This window comes from Tinamus guttatus, unplaced genomic scaffold, assembly GCF_059628265.1.
Source record: "Tinamus guttatus ecotype Peru unplaced genomic scaffold, ASM5962826v1 Tinamus_guttatus_pri_ptg000434l, whole genome shotgun sequence".
In the NCBI taxonomy this organism is placed as follows: Eukaryota; Metazoa; Chordata; class Aves; order Tinamiformes; family Tinamidae; genus Tinamus; species Tinamus guttatus.
The window spans coordinates 2,546,952-2,573,605 of NW_028288968.1; the positions used below are offsets into that span (position 1 = coordinate 2,546,952).

At 54.7% G+C, this 26,654-nt stretch overlaps 3 protein-coding genes across 5 annotated transcripts in view; all 3 read right to left on the reverse strand.

The window, feature by feature from the left end:
* Positions 1-558: 558 nt before the first annotated feature.
* Positions 559-2,643, reverse strand: SMKR1 (small lysine rich protein 1). Its single transcript, XM_088531789.1, has 3 exons — positions 2,554-2,643; positions 2,346-2,402; positions 559-1,015 (listed from the first exon to the last, which is right to left on the reverse strand). Exons 2-3 carry the CDS (start codon positions 2,346-2,348, stop codon positions 812-814), a joined length of 207 nt encoding a protein of 68 aa, XP_088387915.1. The 5' UTR covers positions 2,349-2,402; positions 2,554-2,643; the 3' UTR covers positions 559-811.
* Positions 2,644-8,335: 5,692 nt separating this feature from the next.
* STRIP2 (striatin interacting protein 2) lies at positions 8,336-22,638 on the reverse strand. The gene is made up of 20 exons (XM_088531790.1): positions 22,543-22,638; positions 21,376-21,445; positions 20,838-21,074; positions 20,617-20,737; positions 19,846-19,914; positions 19,665-19,771; positions 19,464-19,591; positions 18,739-18,927; positions 18,433-18,656; positions 17,577-17,642; positions 17,265-17,328; positions 15,627-15,698; positions 15,197-15,271; positions 14,965-15,062; positions 14,450-14,576; positions 13,226-13,326; positions 11,955-12,021; positions 9,842-9,946; positions 9,442-9,646; positions 8,336-8,586 (listed from the first exon to the last, which is right to left on the reverse strand). Exons 1-20 carry the CDS (start codon positions 22,636-22,638, stop codon positions 8,336-8,338), a joined length of 2,472 nt encoding a protein of 823 aa, XP_088387916.1.
* Positions 22,639-24,555: 1,917 nt separating this feature from the next.
* Positions 24,556-26,654, reverse strand: part of AHCYL2 (adenosylhomocysteinase like 2) — a 61,959-nt gene continuing 59,860 nt past the window's right edge. For 2 of the 3 annotated variants that reach the window (XM_088531825.1, XM_088531826.1), the window contains exons 13-17: positions 26,090-26,188; positions 25,510-25,578; positions 25,359-25,437; positions 24,812-24,932; positions 24,556-24,673 (exon numbers count right to left, since the gene is read on the reverse strand). In XM_088531825.1, coding sequence (XP_088387951.1) covers positions 24,667-24,673; positions 24,812-24,932; positions 25,359-25,437; positions 25,510-25,578; positions 26,090-26,188 — 375 coding nt within the window. In that variant the 3' untranslated portion in view covers positions 24,556-24,666. Of the gene's footprint in view, positions 24,674-24,807; positions 24,933-25,358; positions 25,438-25,509; positions 25,579-26,089; positions 26,189-26,654 lie in introns of those variants that run through there. The other variant, XM_088531824.1, reaches the window with a different exon arrangement.

Here is a 26,654-nt window from a genome sequence, read left to right on the forward strand (position 1 = left end):
TCACATTATTATTATGGGGCACGCTACACAACGAGGGGCCCTCCGCCAGAGTAGCTCTAGACCACTGCAAGCTCTTTCTTCACACATCTCTTTTTTTCCAAGATTCCACCTGTCCTCGGTTCTCCCCTGCCATCCTACCACAGCCAGCATCAGTTCAGCACACAGGTTCTCCTGCCCCAGTCACTCCACTGCATCCCTGCAGTTGGTGTGGAGTGAGAATCTGGGAGATTTACTTTACCTGCCGCATTGCTTCATGCTTTTCCAAGGCCTTCACTGCATTCACAGAAAGGAAATCAAGCAAAGCAACCCTGGGCTGTCACACAGAGGCTGATGTCACCATGGCTGACCAGCAAGGGAGCTCAGGGTGACTCAGGCCCGTGCTGATGCAGACACTACATCTTCTGGTGCTCATCCTACCACAGGATGCGTTTTCCAAGCTCAGGTTCCACCAATCCCGGCTAAAGGAATGGGAGCTGCAGCACGTCCTCCTGGACAGCATGACCCCCGTAAGAGAATGGCAGTAACAGGCGTGAATCAGACCTGCTCCAAACCCTTCCGACAGCTGAGGTGTAATGATTTATTCCATACAGAACTGAGCTCCATGGCTGAAACTACGATGGCAAAGTGGTCACTTGCCATTTGTCACTCTGTTCTTGTGCTATAGTAAGAGCATCCTTGCATGGACCCAGCAGCAACAACAGCAGATTATTTGAGCTAACCACTAGAGATGTCAGTTTGAGGCTAATCCTCAGAAAAGTCTTCACTGAGGAGCCTGTTTTTTCGTTGCATCCTTTCCTTTCCAGCCATCTGACTATTTTCCTTTCTTCCCTTTCTTTTTGGGGGAGCCAGGCCAGGAAAAGCCTCGGAGCTCGAGGCAGGCAGGAGCGTTGTGGCAGACATAGTAGGCGTTGAGCATCGCAGCGGGGCTGAGCATATCCACTTCCTTCGCCACCTTCTTGGTTTTCTTTTTGGAGCCTTTGCCCTTGCCACGCTTGGGTTTGCTACCTTTAGCTACCTGCAGAGAGACAATGGTGATGGAAACAGTTAGTCCCATGTCTTTATGGTACAGATTTGATCTCCGGTCGGGTGCCAAGGGCACTTTCAGTACACACCAAGCCAATTTATGCATATGTGTTATTTGCCTTTTTGCACACTGCTAATTAAACAGATCAGCAGGCTTCTTCGTCAGGAAGAATTAGGATAGATGCAGTCAGAAAGGTCACGTGTAACTATCAGCTGGGCACAAACAAAGGGGAGGCAGCACATCAGTGTATTTTTAACTGTATCCGTTCTAAAGAGTCTCTTTATAGCTCAGTAGTCTTTAGTGCAAAAATAAAAGATACCAGATACAGACATAGATAGGGTAACAAGCCGTCTTACAGATCTTAATTGTTGAATAGTGAATGTGCACACTCTGCAGAGGAGATGTTTATTTTCAAAGACTTTGTTTTTTTCAGCCAGCCTCCTGAATCAAACTCCTTGTTTATGCACTGCCACCAGGGTCACCAACAGATTTGGAAAGCACAGCTAGGTTCCCGGCGGTGCTTTGAACTGTACAGAGGACAGCAGTCTTTCAAAATAAAAAGATGCTTTTTACGCACACAAGTACAAGCTGCTGGCATAAGCCTGCAGCGAGAACAAGGGAACATCTTTGACCTAAAGCTGCCTCTTCTGCTATCGCTGATCCTCTGTAACACACACATTCAACCTCCACGCTTTGAATGTTCTTGATTATGTCAACAACTGACTTTTTCCCCCTCCTGCCTGCTAGGTCTCCACTTCCTTTCTTTCATTAACCGGAGCAGCAGTATGCTCCAGGAACCCACACAGCTCTCACTCCAGCATTGCCTAGAGAACAGATTCCTAAAATGTGGGAAGCCAATGGACTACTCGAGCCTAGTGCTTCAGAAGCCCTTGTGTGCCCTGGGATTTCTTATGGATTTATTGGGCAACCACAAGTGTGTGATGTTGAAGGGAACGCAGCTTTTCTTCAGCTTGTAGAGGCAGGGCTCTCACAGAGCCAAGTTACTACCAGGATCTCTTCGTTCTTAAGGTGCAACCATCACCAGGCCATCTGGACAGTCATCAGAAATTCTGGAACCTCCGTATTTGTGCGGAATTTTCACTCCTCTGCACGCAGTTCCACTGGGGGCTTTATGACATACCCGGAACTTTAGAACTTACTAAGAAAAGCTGAAAGCAGAATCTCATGAAAACTTGCACACAATATAAAGTTAGCAGGTCAGTTTATGTCCTGCAGCCTCATGAAGGAGCTTTTTGGATATTAACCCCACTCCCTAAAGAGACGGTGTCCATGCACTTAGGAAGAACCAAGGCTGCATTACCATGGTGAGTCCTTTTGCGGAGCTGAGGGACTCCTCATCAAGCCTTGAGGATAGACCCTGCAACACACAGACACACAGTGGGTTAAACACCAGGCAAGGCATTAATGTCACCCCCACTCCCAAACTCTTCTGCAGTCAGAAAAAAAAAGAAAAAAAATATCAGGGCCTAGCCAAAACAGGCATAGGTGTTTAACCAAAACTTCCTTACAAAGATTCCCTTGCAGATGTGGAGCTGTCCACCAACTCTGTCCGAGTCCAGGGCTCTGCACCTCTCTGCCAGGATGAGATTTCCTTAGCAGTGCAAAGGCAAATTCGCATGAGCATGATGCTCTCAATTGCAACGTGGTGCTAGCAGCCCAGAGAGGCACTTGCAGAGAAAGCAGCGTAGGGGCAGAAGCCACAAAGCTGCCGAGAGCTCCCCCGCCGCCACCGAGGTGCAGAAACACGGCGGCTTTTCCACAGCTCTTCCCCCGTCGGGTGCAAAGACGCCCGGTCCGCCCTCCAAAAACGAAAACGCAACGCCCAAAACACGCCTGCCCGCCCCTCACAGCCCCAGCTTTGCCTGGGGCGGGAACCAAACGCTCGGCGGACACAAGTCCCCGGTCCGCAATCCCCATCCCCGCCACGACGCCCCTCACCGGCGCCCCCGGGCGCGGCGCCCCCTTGTTTACCTCAGGCGCCGCGTCACCGAGGCGCCCGCCCCGCCCGCCCCTTCCCGCCTCCCCTCGCGCCTGCGCAGCAGCGGCGCCCGGCAGAGGCGGGAAAGCGCGGGCGGTGACGCAGCGCCCCCTCGTCCAATCCGCGGCCGGCGCGCGACCGTTGCGGCTGTAACGGCCGCCTCGGGGAAAGGGCGGGAAAAGCTGAGGGGAGGCGGCGCCATCCCGCCCGCCGGCGCCGCAACCGAAAGCTGAGGCGGGCGGCGGAAACCGTGTGTTCAAAGGGGAAGGGAAGGGCCGGCGTTTGTAAGACTCATTAAAATAAGTTTCTTGTCCTTTTTATTTTTTTTTATGCCTCATGTGTTTATGCTCTGCTTCAGCTTTCTGCATCTGTTGGAGAAGGATGCTGGGGAAACAGCAGAGCTCTTTGTCTCTGAGAGCATGAGGTGTGAAACATGGGCGTTTTCCCTTCGTTTAACCATCTGACCTTTGTCACAAAAACATTCTAAAAAGCAGCCACCGTTTCACACAGGAACTGTGTTTCAGCCCGAAACTCTGGCTAATGGAGTTTGGATATTTACAAAAATGTGGCATGCAGTTAAAATTAAGTAGTAGTAGTTACTTAATGTAGTTAAAATTAAGGCAAATCTCTTAGATTCAGGGGAAGCCTGAAGCCTGAATGCAAAAGTGGAGGGATCAGAGGGGAGAGGAGGCATCTGAAGGGTTGGTTTCAGTGCCCTGCACCCCTTTAGAGGCCTCATATTTGCACAGCCATGCTTCTAATGCACAGAAAAAAAAAGAATTTATGTATATATACTCTCTATATAACTATATATAGTATTTTCAATTAAGGATGGGCAACAGACAGGTTTTCCTTCTGCATCCCTCAGCATTAGGCTGTCACTGCTATGTGCTCCCTTCTGCAAACTGATATGGATCTTGCATTAAAACCATGAGTGAAAATACGAGTGAGAGCTGAATTTGCTTTCTTGCACGTAAGCCTCCAGCCTGCACTTTATCATATTTTCAAGCTTTTCTTCAAAATGTTTATAGGTAGGAGCGTGGAAGGGTTTTGCTTACGTGTGGTTTCCTAAGGAAACGGGACTTGTACTGTCACCCTCCTTAGATGCATTTACTTTTAATTCACCTATCAGACACTCCTGCTCTCCAGCCTTTGTTTTCTCCCCTGGTATAAAGTTTCATATGTAATGTCATCTCCTGTGTACAGTCTATATACAGTCTACATCTCCTGTGTACCGGCTTATAAGTCTGATTCACAAAAATACCCAACTATCTTTCCCTCTCCTTTTCCTGTCACCTCCAGGGATTGTTGAATTTATTACAAATATCAATTATTTTAGCCCATGGGATAACAATGTTTATTAAGCCCCCTTTGCTTTGGGTGCTTTTAAATGATGCAGTGGATAAAAGGTATGTGGACCCTGTGAAGAGCTTATGTTAGTCTGTTTTGCTAAATACTTGTAAATTTTCCCCCTTACAGTGGAAATTGCAGTGGCAACGAGGGGCACTTGCATACAGAGGTCCAGAGGCTCCCCAGTTCGTAATATCTGTGCAGATAAAGGTAGGAAATTCCAGGACTGGGGACACTTTGGGGGTGCCCGGGGGAAGAGCTGCTCCTTAGGGACACAGGGATGAAGACTGCCAAGGAAGAGCGTTTTGGGAAAAGATCTCGAAATAGTGAATGACAGTGGTGATTCTCATGCACTTTCCATCCTCTCGTTTCACAGGGGTATATTATTTTCTCTGGACGATATTAGACTTTTCCCTATTTCCTGTTACCACAAGCGGCCTCCAGAAGTTTTTGCTCTGTTGGAGAAGGTGCTTTCTGGTTGTCAGGGGGGTATCAGACTTCACTGACGCTAATGAGCACCTTATCTGCCTTCTACTTGGGCCCAATAATAGAGCAGCTGCATTTCTTTGTGCTTGGTGGCAGGGGAACCGGAGGGATACGGTTACCCAGGCCATCTAGTCCCAGCCATCTAGCGAGTCTGGTGCAGAAGATGAGCTGTGAACCGAAGAGCTTCCTTGCCTCTAAAAAAAAAACATTTTGAAAGAAGTCTTAGAGCAGCAAGCCAAAGATAAATAATAAACCGACAAAAAAATCATATTTGATTTGTACTGTATTAAGCGAAAGGTGACTTTGCAATTAGCAAATCACGCTGTGTTAATAAAAATCATCATCAGTATCTCATTTTACCTAAACTATCAGCAAAATACCACATTTTACTAACTGCTGAGGCTGAAAAGAAATAATGCTAGCAACAAGTGTGCCTGAAATCTGAAATCAAGGGGATCCATGCAGGGAGCTGTTGGTTTTTATAAGGGTGCCTGGACCTGGCTGCAAAACACACTGCTATTTGCACTCCTAAGATTTCCGATAAATAATTAAGGGAGGTTTCTGCAAACTGAGAGTATAACAAACCCAGGCTTGTAAAGTCACGCAGTTGTAGTTACAATTTGATTAATAGAGGGTCCCTTGGTTCTGGCATCTGTCAAGCCAGGACATTATTAATTTTATGAAAATACATGGGAGGAAAGAGGTGATGCTCCTTTTCACAGGGAGAAAGTCCACTTTTTGTACAAAGCCAGGGGACCACCTTCAAACAGAGATTAAAAATGTCAGCTGAGAATTGAAAGAAATACCACCAAATCTAACTGCTGTTGCATCATTTTGTGTTTTGAAACTTTTTTTTTTTTCTCACCTCACATCAGGTTTCTCTCTAGATTAACTGTTTGGAGCTGGGGTTGCATCTTCTTATGTGTTTTTGCCCATCAGAGGGATTTCTGATCCTTACTGAGGACTTTTTTGGACCCTGTCATGCTGCAGGACAGAGCCTTGGGTACTCTTGGTGTTAGAAAACCTTTATCCTTCCCCTAGATTTACATGAAATTAGCTAGCTAGTTCAAAAGCCACATATAGATGGCCGAGAGTGTAAATTGCCTTATATTCTTCAGGAACAAGGATCACACGGTGCTGAAGAAGACCTAGGAACAACAAATCCTTCAACAACCACCTGTGAGCTGAGTTGTTGTTCAACGTGAGCAGTTCACACTAGAAATTAGGAGCAATTGAGTGTTCTGGGAATCAACATTTGGAGTAAGGTAACAGATGCTCTTCCTTCCGCTGCAGAGAAGCTACAAAACTTAATTCTGAAGGTCCCAGCACTCTGGCTTGAGGGGGAAAACGGGGAAAAAAAAGGCAATTCCTTAGGAAGATCTGATGCCAAAACATTGCCAAGAAAATCCAGGACTGTCCGTCCAGCCCTTAGGACGTGGCTGAAAATAGTAATCTTAGTACTGTATTTCCACTATGAATACTGCATTTTCTAACACTATGAATACATCTGTACCCAATAAGTCTGCTATTTTGGGCTGTTCAGCTTTCTACAGATATACCAGCGTAAAACATCCAAAATACATCCAAAAGTCATTATCCAGTAGTGAGAGAACAGAGATGGGGAGAGGATAAAGCTGTTTTTTTGGGGGGGTTTGTTCTGTTTTGCTTTTTCAAATGAAGCATTTAAATTAAGGTACAAGAAGAAAAAAAATCAAATAAATGCATGCATTTAAAAGTTGTTCTGATTTGTTTTGAACAAAAGCTTATTTAAAAAGGCGAGCAGGCATGCTAATGCTATTTTCTTTTTTTCAAAAAAATGCCTCTTAAAAACCATATGAAGGAGCCATTCTCAGTTTAATTCCACAGCAATAAGCACAAATCCTGGCATAACTTATCACTCTCATGCTTGAATATATGCATAGTAATACTGTTTAAGAGAAGTAAAATTTTGCCCGCGCTCCATTAACGCATGCTTGCTTTCTGTTTTTGTGATCCAAAATTGGTGCTAAGGCCTTTGCTGTGCTGAACTGATAAAATTCTGTAGAGAAAGATCATATTTTGCAGGCCCTGTTTTGTAATACTGAAGAAAATACCGTAAAATGCAGCATGCTGTTGCAGCACAGCCCTCGGGATGGATCTGGGCTGAGTGGAAGGGACTTTTCCCCACGCTAGGTAAGGATCGAGACTTGTTCCCTGGTTGTCCCACAGCTCTTCCCAGGGTTTTCAGTCTTCCTTCAAGCTGGCATGGCCACCCACCATGGCTTTTCCTAGGTGTGGAACATATATGGACCTTAAGGTTAATGCATGGGCCTTAACACCCCTTTCATTTGAAAGGCATGGGCTGCGCTGGCTGCTGTTTTATGCATATGCAGGCAGTGAAATGCCAGCTGAAGTGCTCTTTCCTCCCCGTTTTGGGGCATAGCAGAGAGATTTCCCCCTGCCCAACCCAAAAAGCGTGTAAAAACCAGAAGGGTTATTTCCAGTGGAACTTTTTTCCATCTCCCCCAGGGTTGGAAGGGCTAAAGAGCAACAAGGTGAACAGAAACCTAACATGTTGCAATAATGATTCTTCAGAAAAATGATCCTGCTGCATTTTTATTCCCGTGCATTTGCTTCTTGATAGATTATGGAAAAATTGCCTTTACATGGCACTTGTAGACATTTCTACACCAGTAATTGTGAATTTGTATCAAACAGAAACATGGCAACGTTTCTATTTCAGCCTCCTCTACAGCTCTGAACACAGAAGATCTTGCTGCTCATTTTGCTCTAATGTGAAAGTGAAGTGAATGTAGTGCTGAAGAAAACGGTAGCGGTGCAAAAGGAGATGGATTTATCTCCCTGGCGAAGATGCAGAACCCATCGGTTTTGGAAAGGGGCCTCTGTGAGCTGGGCTGTACGATCTCAGCAGCACCAGGTAATTTAGGGACCAGGTAATTTAGTCTCCTTTGGGCTAATGAACCTGTAAACTCTGCTTGAGATGGTTGCAGAGAGTCCAACTAGTTCTTGTGTTTGCCTTCAGCAGGGAACTGGGCCATCTCGGTCGTGGCAGTGGGATGTGGAAGCATCTCAGTGGGCAACCAGAACAGAATAGAAGAAAAGAAATCAGGCACAATGTGGGGTATTTAGGAGAGGTGAAAGTCTTTCACGGGTGAGATGCTCCTACAACCAACTTACATGCCTGAACAGAGCTAAACAACAGGACCAGAGTCTGATATTGCAGGCCCTGGTGCAAACGTGAAGACTGGCTGAGCTCAAAGCTCTCTTGAGATTGCCACCAATACAGCAGTAGAAGCAATGTACAGATCCCTATATATTGCTTGGCCTCCAAGAAGTCAATGGAAAACTCTCCAAAAAGATGTGCAATTGTCTCCTCAGAGGTGCCTGGACGGATGAAAAGAGGCTAAAGATGGACAAAAGTAGTCTTGGTTCTCCTCAGCACCTCACATCGGTATTGAGGGGTGACAGTGCTGCTTTCACTGGTAATGTAGCAGCTCTTCCCAGCGGATGGGCTGGGAAAACACCTCCCTCTCCAGCCACAGCTCGTAGGAGTAGTGGAAATCCTCGGGGAGCTCCAGCCGCTGTCCCAGCACGCTCTGCAGGCAGTTGTCCACGGGCGCAAACTCCGAGTCCTGCGGCTTGTCGTAGCGCCGGCTGTTGAAGGCTTCGATGTTGGCTCGTAGGGTGCATTCCTCGGCTTGGAAATCCCAGGGTCTCGCATCAATGTCTGTGTTGAAGAAGAAGCAGAACCCAGCCAGGGGCAGTGATGTGAAAATGTAATTCAGACAAGGTTTGAGCAGAACAAGGCCATGAAGAATCTACAGCAATCACATGCCTGAACTGACCAGGGTATTAGCCAGTCAGTTATTCCTAATCGTTATCCCTGGCCAGATGACATTATGCATGCATTTTAATTTAAGGTATTTGAATATGTTAGCCTCACTGACAAATTAAGCAGTAGCAGAAAGCTTCCTATGGAAATGCAATTATTTCTGCTTTTCATTGTGCATTAAGGAATCTGTACCATTACTAAGCTCTTGTTTTTTGTTTTTCCAGAATGACTGCACCACTTTGACTGCAAATTTCCACAAGCGTCTGAGACAGAGATAAAGAACAGTTAGTTCAATGCATAGAGTTCAAACCTGGCAAGATTGCCAGCATCTACTGAAACCAAAGATTCTTAAATTTTAGGCAAATCTAACTATGAAGGATGTTGAAAAGCTATAAAGAATGTTGAGTTGGAGGTGGTAACCATAGTATTTCAGTCATATTATTTAAACACGCAACATCAGTATTTTGAAACTTGGTCTTTACAAGCTCTGTATCTATATGAAATAACCATTTTCTCCATAAAGATGATTTATTTTGAGCTGAGCGTATCCAACTCTTGTGAAATTAATCTTTTCCCTCCTGACTGTGCTGAATGTTGCCTTATGGCTTCTGCAAGAAATTGCCAGTGCTGACCAAAACAAGCTCAGGGGATCTTAACGGGCCATAAGAGAGAAGATGTCGAAAAATATTTTTTTAAAAATTGCTGATTTCTGCTTTGGGCGCAGAAAGGTTCCTCCTGGGCAATACCCACCGTTGCCGTAAGCCCAGTCGTCGTTCATGCGGTGCCGCACTTTCTGGTAGATGGCAGACATGGTCTTCATGTTGCTCTTCCTCCACTGGCGCCCCAGGTATTTGGTCTGGATTTTCAGCAGCTTGAGGACGTACAGCTGCATCATGGCCTGCTTCACCTTCAGAGCCCGCTTCAGGATCGGGGCTGACTTAAAGACCACCAGCATCTGCTCACAGGTGGACACAAGCCAAGACAGCGTGTAGAAGAAGTCAATGCAAAGGATGTCGGTACAGCTGGAAGGCATTGGGTGCTGACACCTGCATGGGTGCGGTACAAACCCAGAGCCCCAGGAGTGTCTGACAGAGCCCAAAAATGGGGATCCATAGGCATGAATGTCCCTGAGGTCTTGTCCTTGCCTTACCATCGTCCTGGAGTGCTTCCACTTGGTCAGCTTGTTGAGGATCCTCAGCAGGTTGATGCAGGAGAAGAGGTTTCTCCAGCAGAACTGGTTGTTGTCGCCAGCCTCCTGCAAGCAGACACAGAGAGGAAGAGAATCAACATATATTATGATGGATTTATATTTGTCGTTCGTACTCAGAGACCAAATTCGATCCCAATGAGCACCACTGCTTAGGGAATCATTGTTCTTAATTATGGAAATTAATTTCTAAGACGCACAGCGCAAACTGTGCTGGTGGCCAACCCAAGTGGCAATTCCTGCAAGGAAGCGACTGCTGAGTTTGTAAGCCACGTGCAGCAAGTCACAACCTTAACTCATTAAAAAATACAACGTCACCTATCACCTGCTCCAGTTTTGAGCATCCTCCAGAGGGAGCACTCGGAGCAGGCAGGATGGCTCCCGGGAACCTCTGCTCTCAGCAAATCTAATCCATGTCATTTTTATAGGACAAGAGTGGATTTATTTAATGCTGTTGCCTCCTGATTTACACTTTGTGAGAAAAGCGGTTGACCAACAGCCAAAGACTCTGTCACCGGGCCCTGTCACTGCTGATTTATTCGTCGTTCCTCAGGGAATTAAAAATGTAAATGCATTCGGATGCTGAGCCAAGCAATATCACTAGAAAAAGGAAAACACTAGAACTTGGTTAAGCAGGAAGATGTCACTCTGTGGCACAACAGAGATCAAGAGTTTAGGATCATCTTGGAGATGCTACATAGCCAAAAAAAACCCCAAACGAGGAGTTTTCTGTCCAGAGCCCTCCCTAACAGCAGCCCCTGTTCAAAGCTGATGTGGCTCCTCATTCAGAGAAGATGGTTTTCAAGGAGAAAAGGTTAAGGGGTAGTTGGAGCTCAGGCAGACATCACATTTTCTCTTGAGGGACCTCCCAGATCATTGCATCCTCCCTACGATGGTGACATTCAAGCAGGTTTTACTCATACTGTAGATTTATTCATAAAGCTTTTCCACTGGCAGTTTATTTTTTGCCCACACAGCTATTCCTTGAACACCAAGACAAAAGGGTGCGTTCCCAGAACTGCTTTAGGGGATATGTTTTCATCAGCCTCGTAGCCTTAAATGAAACACCCCTTTTCCTGTATATTTGTCCAACAGAGCGCCACGTCTGCAAGAGGCAGGGTGACCATGGGCACAACCACTGCATCTGCTGGAGGACAGCGAGGAGGTACCATCCCATAGAGCACCCACCCATGGAGCAGACCCTGCTCAGAGAAGGGTCCTGCGGGGGCCTCCCGTGTCCCCTCCTAACAAACGCTGCTTCTTCCCCCTAGCTGGCTGGTGAGACCATTGGGGACAGAGCTAAGTGTGCAGGGACAAGTCACTAGATGTCCCCATCGGGCCAGGATGCGGAATGCCTTGGCACGGCCAGACATTCGGATGAGTGCAAGCCATGGGCCTGGAGCCGATAGCCGGGAGGGATCCGCCAGGAGCAGCAAGAAAGATGGTCCTTCACCTCGTTTTAATGATTTTAAACCCTACTAAGGTAAGGAAAATGGTGTCTGCTGAAGGTTTCAGCCTTCAGGTGACATGAGATCACGCTGGATTTGGGTGGGCTCCCTGAAAACGCTTCCTTCTTCACTAGCAGTGCCCGCAGTGCTGCGCTCGCCCTTCCACCACACTGCCCAGTACCGAGTTTAAGTTCTGTAGGGATGTGGGGTGCAGTTTGCTCCATCGTCTACCAGCTTCTTACAAAACGTGAGTGCTCAGGCCAGTGAAAACCTGGACAAATCCTGTGAAAACTGGACAAATCTCATGAAATCCACTGGACGAAACCCAGGCTCTCCAGTCTGGAGAAGTGAAGGGGGCACTCCTGAAACAACTGCTTTTATAGGGTGCCCAAAAGCAAAGTCCTTTTTCCTCCATCTCCCCATGGCTGCTAATGAGTCAGAGCAGTGATGGGTGGCTTTCAAAATCCGGAGGGAAAAAAAGCCTAATTTTGGAAGGGCTGGGAGTATAGAAAAAGAGGACAGGAGAACAAAAATAAATAAATAAATAAAAATCCTTCCTCACCCTGTTGCACACTGCAATACTGGTTACAAGGACCCTTTCTGCTTACCAGGCTTTCTGCGGTGAGCTCGGGCAAATCATGCACTGTACAATAGGGATAATCCAGCACGGAGATACTGTGGGAGACGGGAAAGAGGGGCTCGTTAAGAAAGAGGCCAGTGTTAAAGCAGCTCTTCTAAATAACCTCATTATTATCCCCAGCAATCTGCAATACTCCCGTTCCCTGTGCCCGGACTTGGAATTACAGGGGCCCCCGGGCAGCAAGCGCAAAGTGCCTTGTGCGGTAAGTGGTTTGCAGGACCAGGAATGCCAGTTCAAGTGCTGGCTCCTCTTGGCTTGGCAGCACATCCTGAACGCATTAATAAGCACTTGGAGGATTTGGGGTCCGTTAAGAGATGACAGATTACTTATTTATACACATGCAAAAAAAAATAAAGGGCAAAACAAAACAGCTCTTAAGTTCAAAGGAGACATATGACACCGTATTACCATCAATAAAATTCGTAAGGCCTTTCAGAACCTTCCAGACTTACTGCCTTTATAAAAGCAGCCAATAAGTATAAGCACACATATATGTGCACACACACACACATATATTTGTGCACACACACACAGGCACTGATGCAATATATCCCCCAAGACCTGCACTTAACCCGAAGCGAAGGGCGTGCTATCACACAGCTACACTCGGTGTGTTTCTCCTTGTTTGCCACCACCACGGAGTCAGAAGGACTTCAGAAGAAGTCCCCTGAGGCCACAAGATGCTGCAGATGCTTCACTTAAGGCATTTGACATGGGAGAGGCTTGTGTGACCCAGGGATGGTGGCTCCCATCCACCACAACCCTCGAGTTGGTGGCACCATGCAGAGAGCGCCCCAATAGCCCCAGCTTGTATCCAGAAGCCGTGAACTCCTTTGCCACCAGTTGCTGGCACTGCATTGGCATGGCCAGGCCACACACACAGGCGAGCAAGGGCCAGGTGCCTTTCCCAAATTAGCAAAAGCAAAAGGCAGTGACAACTATTTAAATCCCAAACAGGTCAGGCGAGCTGAATCACAGCTATAAAAAGCAGAGCAGGCCCAGAGGACTCTTATCTCCTGTAGCTGTTCCCAGGCTGTGGCCTTGCAGGCGCTGGGGGACAGGGACCTGCACATGTTTTAGGAGTAGTCTGAGAGTCTGAACTGTCCCCTCCTCATCTTCCTCATCAGTCAGAATTTAATCTCTTCTAGCATGTTTGTGCAGTGCAAAACACATTGTCTTAGAGCCATGCCTGCACCCAAAAGTGCCTCGGTCCCGCCGTGGATCTGCACAGGGCTCTACCTGTTCTTGGCGGTGATATAAGACATGATGTTTTGGTTGAAGAACTTGAGGATCAGCGGGATGCAGTTGGCAAACACCAAGTGCTGGGACACGTACTCAAACTGAGGGAGAGAAGTGAAACGTGGCACCGTTAGCAACGGGGAGCAGGCGCGGGCGAACGGAGCGTCGGCGCCGTTGGAAAGCAAGTCAGCATGAGGGTTTGCTCTCCCCACCTCTCCTGCTTGCACCTTAGATGGGGCAGCTGCACATATACATCATGTGCATCGCATGCATCATATACAGCAACCCTCATCACCTGGGAAAGGGGTTGCACGGGAGCAGCCGTACAACCTGGTGGCATTAGCTTAAGGATAGCTGCACCTAGTGACTGTATGGGAGCTTTCCAAGATAAAATCTGCTGCAAGGAACGTGCACAAGCATGGGGAGGAATGCTTCTGTGAATGCAAAACCCGCTGCCTGCCCTCTGTGGTGCAGTCATTTGCGGGGCAGCTGCTGATGTTTTATATAGAAGCGTTACCAGCCGTAATCCTGATTTAAACCTCCTTTTCCTGACCCCACCGAGAGGGCTCCGCGCCGGCTCCCAGCCGCCCGGCTCGGCCCGTTTGGATACACGGTAAGAGGACAGGATAACTCGGGGATAACTCAAGCTCACGTTGGGCAGCTGCATGCGGATGCCGCTAGACCAACACAGCAACTAGATAAGGGAGGTGACTCGGAGCCAAACCCTACAGCTCGGCTGGCATGACGCAGCCAAAAGTCACTCTGCATCGAGGACACGGACACGTGGGCTCTGTTGAAACAGGAGCCCTGAGAATTTGATCCTGCCTTGGGACGGAGGAGCAGCTTAGATGAGTTCCCAAGGTCTCATCCAGCGCTGCTGTTTGTAACCGGAGCTCAGGCAGAGCAAAAAAATGGTCCAGTCTATTCCCATCCCCTTCCCCACGTGCCAGCACAGCTTCTGCTCGTGCCCATGTCGGGGATTTCAGCCTGTGACCGGGGAGGCTGCTGCTGCGTGGGTGGAAGGGATCTTGTCAGCTATACTGCAGGCAGGTTATCCTAGCACGAGGAATGGAATCGAAATCCCGTCCTGGGGCTAAGGTTCAACCCAATAGAAAACCTATCTGCAGCCTAAAAGACATGTAGATATTTTAAGAAGGAGACTGTTAGGGAACGCGTCTACCTGGGGAGCCCCTTGGCGGTGGGTGCCTCGGTCTCGGCGCTCACCTGGTAGATGTGGTTCAGCTTGAGGTGCTTGAGGAGCAGCAGCAACACGGCGGAGATGCTCTTCACGATGATCTCCTTGTGCCTGTTCACGTCGATGCCCAGCTTCATGCTCTGGAGCACAGTGGTGCTGGTTGGGAGGGAAGCAAGGCAACAGCGCGGTGGGGACAGGAGCGAGGCCCGCCGGCACGGGCTGCTCTGCTCAGAGTTATCAAACAGGAGCATCAGGAAAGGGTTCTCTGCCGGGAAACCTGTTCCCACCATCGTGGGGCTGCCTGGGCTTAGGAGAAAGACACCCCTGGGGCAGCAGGTCTGCTGCCCAGTGTTGAAGCTTGGCGAATTACTGCCTTGGCCATGGGCAGCCTCTCCTTCCACGGTCCCTGCTTGGAGGGACGAGAGCTCTCTCCGCTCTTCCCCAAGCCTGGAAGCCCCCAAGCCTATCTGCAAACCCCAACTATCCCGATGGAGCAAGAGATTCCGTGCTGCCCCGGGAGCCGCTGGCTGGCAGATGGACTCACGGCATCTCCTCAGGCAACACGTCTGCCAGGATGTTGATGGAGTCCGTCTTGGCTTTGGAGGTGGGAGCTGCAGCAAGGAGGATCTTCAGCAACGCGATCTGCAGGGCGAGAGGACCCTCAGTGCAGGGCTGCCAACAGCAGCAAAGGCAGCGCCCTCAAGCCCAGAAGGTCTCACCAGCCCATCGTCCCACCACAACAAGCTCTGTTTTACTTTTAAGGGACGTGGCCTTACCATGTATTGGGGCAGATTGTATAACATGGCTCGATACAAGACCTCGCAGGGTGTTTCTTGGACTTCCTCTTCCCCCTAGCCCAAAGAAGCATTAGAAACACAGGGAAAGTCCATGTGAGGCATGTTGGCCACCTGCACAAAACCCAACTGGAGGACTTAGCCATGGCCATGCCCTGCAGGACACTGCTGGGCCCTTCTCTGCTGTTATGTTTGATGGCAACAGGATGTTGCTGTAGAACAGGGAGCATCCAAGGTGCATCCTAAGGATCATGGGGAACTTAGGAATTTCTGTAACACAACTAGGCACCGGCAGAGCCTTCAGGTCATCAGGGTGGGACAACCACGCGATGGTGACACCACGCAGAGGCTGCTGCTTCCACCACCCTCCCTTCATGTTTCCACCTGGCCGTGGAAGGCAGCGACTTCTTACCAGGGACATAGGGCACTTCTCCAGCTCCTCCTCGTTCTTGATCTGCACATCGGAGATGGAAACGTACTTGTGCTGGCAAAACACACAGATAAAGGCAGAGAAATACAACAGCTAAAGGATGAAGGCATTGAGCAGTGACAGCTTACCTGGTGTTTCCCTGCCACCCCAAGCAATAGTGTCTGAGACGGCCAGGAGTGCTTGGGCTCGCACCGAGTCAAGGAGCTGCGTGAGGAGAGCAGAACATGCCCCATGGGGAGGGAGAGGAGGAGATCATTGACCAGCTCATCTCTGAGCAGCAGCTCCTGGACCCTGATGCTGCAGCTCCTGGACAACCTCCAGCTGTGGATTTGGTGCCTATGGGCTCAGGAAGGGGAAGCTCCCGGCATGGAGAAGGCTGGTGGCTTCTGGTCCACCAGACTTGTGACGCCACGATAGGTACCCCTTGTAGCGGTCAAGGAGCTGGGACCATGGTCAAACGGAGCCCCTGATCCCCAGAGGACGCTGCCCTTAGGGCAATGTGCCCCTCACCTGCCCTCGAGGGACACGGGCTGCTTGTGGGGGCTCAGATCTGGGACGTTGTGGAGAGGCTCGTCCATCTCCCTAGACTATTACCCTGCTGCTCTTCCACATGGGCACCCGCAATCTTGCCCAGGACACCTGGAGAGCATCAACATGTTGACATGGCTCTGGGGGCAAAGGACAAGGTCGTGGGGTCCAGCTGGTCCCTGCTGGTGAGGGGGGAAGGCCTGAAGAGACTCGAACATGGGGTCAACAACAGGTTGTGCAGCTGGTGTCAATAGTTGGTTTCATTTCTATAATCATGGGACTGTCTTGGTAGAGATGGGGTCCAGCTGACCAAGCAGTGCAGAAGTATCTTGGCCAATGGGCTGGCTAACCTGGTAAGGAGGGTGTTGGACTAGGGATGACGGGAGATGGGGAAGACACAAATGATCAAGTGAGGACGTGGCAGATGGGGCTGGCAACCAAGGGGGCTGCGAGCAGAAGGGGCCTCTTGAGCAGCAAAACAGGCCTGGAGAGGAATTGCTCCAAGCGTCCGCCCGGAAAGAAGGATTTAACCGCGGCCCTTAGGGCTGTTTTGGTGGTGGTAGCCAGGGAGCATTGAGTCCTCTTGGTCTTTGCCACTTTTTTCCAGCTGGAAGACCGTGAAGAGCCACACATGGCCGAGCAGCAAGTGCAAGGACAAGTCTCCGGGGTCTGTGCGAACGGGACGGAGGCAAGGAAGCAATTCCCACCACAGGGAAGGGCGCAGCAGCAGGCACAGCTGGGCATCCAGACCCTCTGAAGCTGCTCACATCCTTGGATTTACCAGACTGACTTCCCAAGGCCGAGAGAGCAGGAGCTCAGCTCGGAAGCACTGCAAACAACTGGAACCTTTCACATTGCCGTTGGCCAAGAGCATGTATTGGGTAACCTGCTGCTTGTCATGAGCGCCCGGTCACAAAAGCTGAGTGTGAGACCGATTCGGGCATGTCCCCATCCCTCTGCTGACCTTGGCAAGGGTGTCTCCCACTCCACGAGATATCCGAGCCTTGCCAAGAAGCACAGCATCCCTAGCAAGGCTCGGGGCAAGACAAGCAGGTGTCCTCAGCAGGATTTCAGGCTCCCCACAGACCTTACCTGCTTGAGGGTCTTCACGCTTTCGTGGATCGGCCGGGGTAGCCCTATTAGGGTTTCGGTGTCTCTGCAGGGCAAGGGAGAAGGTAAGGACAAGGCTGGGAGGACTTCTGGGTCAAAACACTTCATTTTCAGACCAAAAGGCAGAAGGGGAGGCCTGGAGCCTGCTGAGCCCAGGGCTCTTTTTGCCTGAGCTGCCCACGCTCCCCTCCCCAGCAAAGCTTCCAGAAAATGGGTGGAATATCCTGTCATTGGGAGGAGCGGAATATTGGAACACCCAGCTTTCCTTTCCTCCATGGCAAACGGAGCACTTACTGCCCAAGCGTGAATCCGATGAACTTGTTCCTGCTCGCTTCCAAGAAATGCTCGATGTCCTTCTGTCTGGTGGAGGGGCAGAGAAACAAGAACCAGGAGGGAGGAAAACAGACACTTATCAGAACAGCCATGTATGACCGGCCGGGACCTTTTATCTTCCTAGCATCGATTATTGGAGGTTTTAAGAGCAGGCAGCATCCGCACGCTCTGCACGGAGAAACGTCCCTCCACGGCTACGGGAGGGCGAGCAAAAAATAGAGCAAAAATTAGATGGAGAGCATTAACATGGAATATGATGGCACTGCATGTGCAGGGACCCATTTGGGAAGCAGATCCTCACTGTGTCCCTGCTCCGAGTGCTCTGGATGAGCACACTTAATCCCGGCGCCGCTCCCAAGCCAGGAAATATATTTGCTCTGGCATTTTAAAGACGCTGGATGAAATCTGGGCACTGGCCCAACAGCAAAAAGCCTGCACAGATTTGAGGGAAGGGGCGCAGCATTTCACCCTCTTCTCCCGGGTTATAGAGCAGCATCCATCTCAGAAAGGGAAGGCACCAAGTTCATCCTCTCCCGTTTCACAGCCGAGATGGGGGCCGCTCAAGAAGGTTCCGTCTGGCCAGACCGGAGGCAAACGCAGTAAATGAGAGGCCACTTTATTGAACGAGCCTCGAGGTGACGTATCTAGGAGCCAGCCCGGCCGCACGTGGCTCTCCAGCCAACACCACCCACCTCCCTCGTGGCTTTGGCCTTTCCATCATTACTGGCCAACCTTGGCCACCCTTGACTTGCAAAGTGTGGGGAAGGCCCCAACCAAACCCTGACCAGGAGAAAAGAGGGTGACACCGAAACTCTACCTGACTTTGGGGGCCCAGGGGAGCCCTTTGGGGAAGGACACCTTTTCCACAGGCGGGCACTGAGCTGGCATGGCCGGGATCACCGCATCCCGCTCCATGAGGTCCAGCTCGCCCTCAATGCCTCCGTCCACGTCGTCAGCTTCCTCTTCATCCACTCCTCCTTCGTCATTCTTGAAGGGGTCCCTCTCATTGTAGATATCCAGGCTGTCCTGCTTCACCAGGGGCTGCAGAGGAAGAGGGAGCGCGGGAGGAAGGCGGGACGCGCGCGGGGAAGCCCGCGATGCCCCCGGGAGGAGGCGGCCGTACCCGCCGGCTGCGGTGGCCGCGCTTGGGCGGCGGCGGCTGCTCGCAGAGCTCGGCGGAGCAGGCGGGCGGCGAGGCGGCGCGCATGCTGCGCGTCACCGCGATGCTGTCCTCGGGCAGCGGCGGCAGCCCCAGCTCCTGCCTCCTCTGCACCTTCAGCGCCTGCAGCGCCTCGAAGCCGCCCAGCGTGAACTAGGGAACGACGGGAGCGGTGACGCGCGCCCCGACGGCACCGCGGCCGCGCGGGCTGGGGGAGCCGAGCTGGAGAGGTGGCACTGAGGGAACCTCCTCAGCGGCTCCTTCCCCACGCTTGTCCCCCATCCTCTGAATCCCAGAGTGGGTGAGGGTGGAAGGGACCTCTAGGGATCACCCACTCCAAGCCCTGCTCCAGCAGGGACACTCAGAGCACGGGGCACAGGGTGGCATCCAGGCGGGTTGGACATCTCCAGAGAAGGAGCCTCCACAGCCTCTCTGGGCAGCCTGTGCCAGGGCTTTGGCACCCTCACACCAAGGAAGTTCTTCCTCACATGGACATGGAGCTGCCTGGGCTTCAACCATACCCATGACCCGGAATGACTCGGCCCGCTCTGATCCCTGATGTCCCCACAGCGTTTGCCCCGCTCCAGCCTCTCGCACAACCCCGGACCGGACAGCGGCGCATTCCCAGGCTGCGTCGCCGCGGCCCGAGCGTCGCTCCCACCCAACGCGCTGCTGCACGGAGGACCCACCAGCAGCACCTTCCAGAGCAGCAGGAGCACCTTCTTCATGGGGAAGTGCGGCGCGTGCCCGCTGCAGAACTTGGTCACCATGGTGAGCAGCAGCAGCGCGAAGGGCTCCTCGCCGTGGACGGGGAAGGCTGCGGAGAACCCGTTAAACCAGGCCCCATCCCTGGACCTCCCTCGGGCCCCGTCCCGCGCGCGGCCTCGCACCGAGCTCCTTGCGGAAGGTCTCGCGGCAGCTTTTCCAGGCGGGCGGCTCGGGCTCCTGCTCGGCACGGACGTTCTCCACCAGGAGGTACATGACGCTGAGCAGCACCCTGCAAGGACAGCGGCGGCGGTGGCGCCGCGGCCCCGCGTGCCCGCGCGCCTGCGCTCACGGCGCCGGCGTTACCTGAGCTCCGCGCTGTCGGCCACGGAGACGGCCGGCTTCCGCAGGGCGCTGCCGCCGGCCGGGCTGCTGCTGCGGGAGGCGGCAGCGTGAGGGACGCGGGGACCGACCCGCGCGCCCGAGCGCCCCGCGCCGCCCGCGCGGCCGCTGCTCCGAAGCCCCCGCGGCGGCTGGGAATGCGGCTGGGAATGCAGCCGGGATGGCCGCCTCCTTGGTGGGAACTGGCCCTGGGTGTGCGGGGTGTGGAGGGACAGGATGGGGAATGAGGGAGAGGAAGGGGAAGGAGGAAGGGGGGAAGAAGGAGGGAGAAGGAGGAAGGGGGGAAGAAGGAGGGAGAAGGAGGAAGGGGGGAAGAAGGAGGGAGAAGGAGGAAGGGGGGAAGAAGGAGGGAGAAGGAGGAAGGGGGGAAGAAGGAGGGAGAAGGAGGAAGGGGGGAAGAAGGAGGGAGAAGGAGGAAGGGGGGAAGAAGGAGGGAGAAGGAGGAAGGGGGGAAGAAGGAGGGAGAAGGAGGAAGGGGGGAAGAGGAGGGAGAAGGAGGAAGGGGGGAAGAGGAGGGAGAAGGAGGAAGGGGGGAAGAGGAAAGAGAGGAAGAGAAGGCAGGGGAAGGAGGAGAAGAGGAGGAGGAGGAGGAAGGGAAAGGAGAGGAGGGGAAGGAAGGAGAGTAGAAAGGGGAAGAGGAAGAAGAGGAGGGAGAACAGGAGGAGGAAGGAGAAGAAGAGGAGGAAGGGGAAGGAGAGGAGGAGAGAAAGGAGGAGGAGAAGCAGGTGCTCTCACTCTATCTCCATGTTCAGGAGCTCCAGGAAGGCCGAGAAGGTCCCCATCTGGTAGAGGAGGAAGCTGTTGTGCCGCGACCAGCGCAGGACGTCGCCCTCGTCCTCGCAGTCCCCGAAGGTGCCTGGAGCGGCCCGGGCAGCGCTGGGACGGAGCCAGGGTCCCCGGAGCCCCGCGGAGGCCCCCGCAGCGCCGGCGCCGCGGGGCCCGTCCGCGCTCCTCACCCTGCGCCAGGTAGAGCAGGGCCCGCGCCGCGCGCAGCCGCCGCTCGCGCCCGGCCGCGTCGAGCCCGTCGAGCAGCCGCATCACCACGGCCCTCTGCTGCGCGTCCCCCAGCTGCGCCCAGCGCCGGCCGCGCGCCGCGGAGGGCGCCTGGCACCGGGGACCCTGGCGCTGCAGATCCTCCTCGAAGCAGCGGCGGTTGGCGCCGAACTCGGGCTCCTCCGTGTAGCTGTAGAGCTCTGCGGGGACAGGGGCGGCCGCGGGGCCTTCGTCCTCCTCCTCCTCCCAGCCCCGTTTCTTTCGTTTTTTTTTTTTTGGGGGGGGGGAATGTCCGTTTGGGACCCCGGGAGCAGACCAGGGGCCGTTTTCTGCAGCCCTTGGCTCTTGGAGAAGAGGACTCGGTGCTTTCCCTGTCCTGCAGGCTGCCATCGCACCCAGGCGCCCCGGTGAGAGGCTGCCCCGAAATCCCGCCGGCTCCAGCGGCCTCCAGGCTGGTTCATTCCCACGCGGAGCGCGGGGGAGCGTCGGGACCCTCCGTACCTGACAGCTCCGGCGCGAGGCCGTCGGTGTCTCCATAGTCGAACTCTAGGTCGGGGCAGTCCATGGAGCCCTGCGGAAAACGGTCCCGCTCAGCAGCCTCCGGAGCTCGGCATCACCCGCCGCGGCGCTCCGGCCGCCCGGATCGGGAGCGAAGGTACCGCAATATCCACAATATCCATGCCAGGGAACGCGGAGCTGCCAGGTTCCCACCACGTCCACCCGGCCCTCGGCTTTTCCGCCCTACGGCTCAGCCTGGATACAGGGAAATCCCTCGGCTGCTCCGCGGCGATCCCGGCGGAGAACTGGAGCGTGAGGCTTCGCCGCGGGCAGCGCACTGAATTAACCCAATTTGCTGCTCGACACCCGTTCCGGATGGCAGGAGCAGGGAGAAGAGCCGGGATTTCGGTATTCCCGGTTTACACCTGGGCTTGAACCGCTCGCCCTATCCTGCAAACCCAAGGGAGGCTCCTCCAGGGCTGGGAATTTATTCCTGGTTTAGGGTTTGCATCCAGGGAAAAGGGACATTTGTGTCCTCTGCCCGTGGCTCCCTGCGAGGAAGTGGGTTGGGGCGGAGGGACCTGGCTGAAAACAACCCCCTTTAGCCCAGGAAAATCTGGGAAGCAGGAATGCCGGGCGGCTGGCAGCCAAAGCCGGGGAGGAATTGGGATAAGCAGCAGCGCCAGGGAGCCCGGAGCGGCTCCGCGAGGGACGGGAAGCAAAACCGCGGTGTTAATTGTTGTTAATTGGCCCTCAAAGCCTCTTTTTTGAAGGGCTCTTCAAGCAGCAGGTGCAGGGGGGATCCCGGGAGCCTGGGCTGGCTCCGAGCTGGCCCAGAGGGAAACCCTGCGGATCCAGCTCCAGAAACCTGGAATTTCCCCCTGCTCCCTGTGGCTCCGGGCCTGGAGCCTCTGCCCGCTGCACAGAGCCCGAGGTGCCGGGGATGCTCCGGGGGCTGCGTCCAAGGCGGGTGCAGCGCCCCGCGGGGATGGGCGGCAGGGAGAGCGGGATGCAGGGATAATGCAGCGGTGCAGGGACGGGATCCCGGGATAATAGCGGGATCCCGGGCGCGCCGCCCGCGCTCCCGTCCCGTCCCGGGCGTTGAGCGGCGCTCGGAGCCCCCCGCGCCCGGCAGCGCCGCCCGGGGCAGCGCGGCGGGTCCGTCCTCACCTGGGGCTCCCCGCGCTGGTTCCGCTCCTGGCCCTGGGGCGGCTGCGGGGGCGCCCGGCCGGGGGGTCCCGGTCCCGGTCCCGGTGCCGCCTCCATGCGCGGAGCCTCCGCTGCGCGCGCCCGGCACGTGGGGGTCGCCCCGCCCCCGCCGCGCCCCCATTGGCCCACCGCCCGCAGGGGGCGGGGCCTCTGGACAACCCCTCGCGACGCTATTGGGCCGCGGCGGCGGTGGGGGCGGAGCCTCGCGCTGGGGGGTCCCTTGGGTGCTCGGCGGAGGGAATCTGGGGCGCCGGGAATAGGGAGGGATCGGGGGGTATCCTGGGAATGGGGCGTGTGGGGGGGTCCCCGGGGTGCCGGGGGGTCCTTGGGGTGCTGGAATGGGGGTGCCGAGAGGATGGGGGGTCCTCTAGGGGTGCCGGGGGGTCCGGGGGGTGCCGGGCACGGGACACCTGGGGGCTATTGGGTGTCCCTGGAGGCGCAAGGATGGGGGGCTACGGGGTGTGCAGGGAATAGGGGGGTCCCTGGGGTGTCCAGGCGCAGGGGCGCTATGGGGTGTCCCTAAGGGGTGCAGGGCAGGGGGTGCCAGGGGGGCCATGGGGTGCCCTGGAGGTGCCGGGATCCCCCAGCCGCCCTCCCCCATGGAGCAGCCGCTGGCACCAGTCGCTTTTCCAACGGGTTTTATTTGCGTTTGGAGATTACAGAGTCTTTATTGCTGCTCTAATACAATCACTCAGACATTAATATTTAAAACATCCTCGCGAAAACGGGGCGCTTCCCCGGGCATCGGAGCCCGGCCGCGGCGGCGGCGGCCCCGTGCGCTCGCAGTGGCGCCGAAGGCGAGGACAGAATTAGTTTCCTTACATGGTTTTGCTGGTGTTACCTAAATCTGCCGTTCCTAAATCTTTAAAAATGCGTTACATTAAAAAAAAATAATAATAATTACACGTTTAATTTGGAGATGATCACAGAAAATGATTCCAGATTGATTAGGAAAAGCCAAGCAAGCCAGAAAGCTTTACAGAAGCGGAACGACATGGGGAAAAGCTTGGAAAAGAGACGGGGAAAACTGGATCCCCCTGGTCTCCAGGTCGGCTGAGGAACCGGCATGGCCGAGCGCACGGGGCGGCCGCCTCCGCTCCGACCGCGCCGGAGGCCCCTTCGGCGGCGTCTCCGAGCCTCTTCCCAGAGAAATTCACGGGTTTTGCCGGATGTTGCGGACCTGGTTATTCCAGCACGAGAAAACAGGGCAACTTGAAGGCTAGGAGGTTCTGTGGGCTCTTTGCCAAAATTTTGGGATCTGAATAAAATCCACTGGTGAGTGGAGAGTCCTGAGAGTTCGTGGCTGCCGCTCGTCCTCCGGCGCATCCCGTGAGGTGCTTGGGAGGCTGCGAAGGCTTCGAGGAGGAGAGCGGAACGGGAGCAACGCGGAGCCCTCGGCAGTTTCCCCGACAGGCAGGACCTCTCGGGCGGTTTCTCTCCATCTCCGTCCCCGGCTCCGCGCGGGGCTGCCGAGGAGGCTGCGGCTCCCTCTGCCCAGCGCCGTTTCCAGGCCTTGCTCCTCTCCGGACAAACGTTCCCGGCAAACCGAACTCCCGTGGGAATCGCTTCCGATAAAACCATCGCCTTTGGCAACACCGGAGCGTCTCAACAAGGGCCCTGCAGACCCGGCTCGGTTCCCGGCCTTGACTCCAGCTCCGGCTCCGGTGGGAGAAGTGACCGGGTGCCAGGGAACCCCCCCAAAACGCTCCACCTGCGGGTCGGATCGTGGCTCTCTCCCGCCCGCGCGCGGGATTCCCGGCGCGCTCGGAGCGCGCGGAGGCGACCGGCGCTCGGCAGCCAGCGGATTCCAGCAGCCTCGATCCCCGAGAGATCGGCCAAAAGGGAAGAACAAAAGAAAAGAAAGAAAAAGCCCCGCGGCCCCCCTGCCCCGCGGCAGCGCAGGCACCAGCGGGGAGCCGCGGGGGCAGTATCTAGTTTAATAAATAAATAACCTAACACACTGTCTACTACGTGAGCAAGTCCAGCTCTACATGAGGAAGCTTGCGCGGTTTCGTCCTGTACAGCAGTTGAGAAAAGACTTGGATTCTTGTTCCTGGCAGCTTCTCCCGGCTGCAGCGGCGGGATTTAATACCTAGGGAAGAGAGAACGGCGCTTGGGTGAGAAAACGCCCCCGGCCCCGGGGTGGGGACCCCCTGTTTAGCCCCTGCCCTTGGCTGCGCGGGGAGGCCGGATCCGGCCAGGAACGCGGAGCCGGCGGGAGCGTCGCTACCTGTAGTAGTTGGGTTTGAAGGGCCCGTTCTTGTTGAGCCCCAGGTACTTGGCTTGCTCGTCCGTCAGCTCCGTGAGGTGCGCGTCGAACGTGGGCAGGTGCAGGCTGGCCACGTACTCGTCTGCAAGAGGTCGGCGCCTCGGGGCTCAACGTGGGGCCAGCGGCTGCCCCGCGCGCCCCGAGGGCTCCCGACACCTTCCTCGAGTGCCCACGCACCCCCGTAGGGGCTGCATTTTGGGTCTGCTTTGCACCCCTAAGGGGGAAACGTGAAGGCCTCGCGTCCCTTTTGTCCCTGCTGGAGCAGGGGGTTGGCCTGGATGATCTCTGGAGTTCCCTTCCGACCTCAGCCATCCCGGGATTCTGGGATTCTCCCCATCTGGGCTCAGAGCGTCGCTCCCCTCGACCTCCCCAGCGCCACGGGAGCCCATCCCTACTGGAAAGTGCTCGGCAGGGACGGGAACGAGAGCCCGACGCTCCGGAGCCGGCGGCATCTCCCATCCGCTCCCCCTCGGGCGAAGGGAAGAGGAGGCACCGAGCGCAACGTTACCCATTTTCTTGGGCAGCAAATAGACGTCCTGCTTGTAGCGGCCCTCGGGGGCGTTGTAGAGCTCTATCAGAGCCAGCGCCTGCGAGAGGGGCCGCGGGTGAGCGCGTCCCGGGCGCGCGGCGCTGCCCCGCTCGCCCCGCGCCCGGCTCACCTGTGTGGTGGCGGTGATGGACAGCACGAAGGTGGGCACCGTGGAGCAGCTCAGGTTCAGCAGGCGGCCCTGGGGGGCAAAAGCGGCCGTGGTGGACCCCAAAATGGGCTACGAGCCCCAGTGCGAGCGCAACGCGTCCCCTTTGGGGTGAAACGCGACGTTTCGGTGTCCCCGTCCCTCTGCAGCGAGTGTCCCATCCCCAAGGGTGGCACAGGGAAAGGTGAAAGGAGGGAACGCAGCAGCCATCCGCCTTCCTCGGAGCCACCACGGGAGTTTGGCACCGGGCAGCTGCTCTGGGGCTGCAGCCCAAGGAAAACCACGTGCAACTGAATCCATCGGATCCCCGTGTGGCTCAACAACACGATTTAGGAGTGAAAACTGGATGGGACACGCTGTGTGGGACGCTGCTGGGGAAGGATAAAGGAAAACACAGGGGCTTTTCCGCATTCAGTAACTCATCAGCCAAAAAGAGGGTTAAAGAGAATTCTTTCAGGCTGGGGCTGTTGTGGGGAGGCCCGGGAGGAGGCTCCTGGCTGGGGCCTCGCGTCCGTCCCCCGGAGCGGGTCCGGGTGCCGCTCACCTCCGCCAGCAGCACGATCCTCTTCCCGTCGGGCCAGATGACGTGGTCCACCTGGGACCTCACCCGCTCCCAGGTGAGCTCGGGGGTGCGCAGGCTCGCCTGGAACACGGCGCGGAAGGAGGTTAGCGCGGCGGAACAGCACGAAACAGCCCCGCCGAGGCCACGTGTGGAGGATTGTGTCCAGTTCTGGGCCCCACAGGACAAGAGGGATGTGGAGCTGCTGGAGAGAGGCCAGCGCAGGGCTACGAGGATGATCAGGGGCCTGGAACATCTGCCCTGTGAGGAGAGGCTGAGGGAGCTGGGCCTGTTCAGCTGGAGAAGAGAAGGCTGAGAGGGAACCTGAGCAGTGTCTAGAAGTACCTCAAGGGAGGCCGTGAGGAGGATGGGGCGGCCTCTTTTCACTGGTGGCCACCGACAGAACTAGAGGAAACGGCCACAAACTGAAACATCAAAAGTTCCATGGGAACTTAAGGAAAAATTCCTTCCCAGTGAGGGTGCCAGAGCCCTGGAACAGGCTGCCCAGAGAGGTTGTGGAGTCTCCTTCTCTGGAGCTCTTCAAACCCGC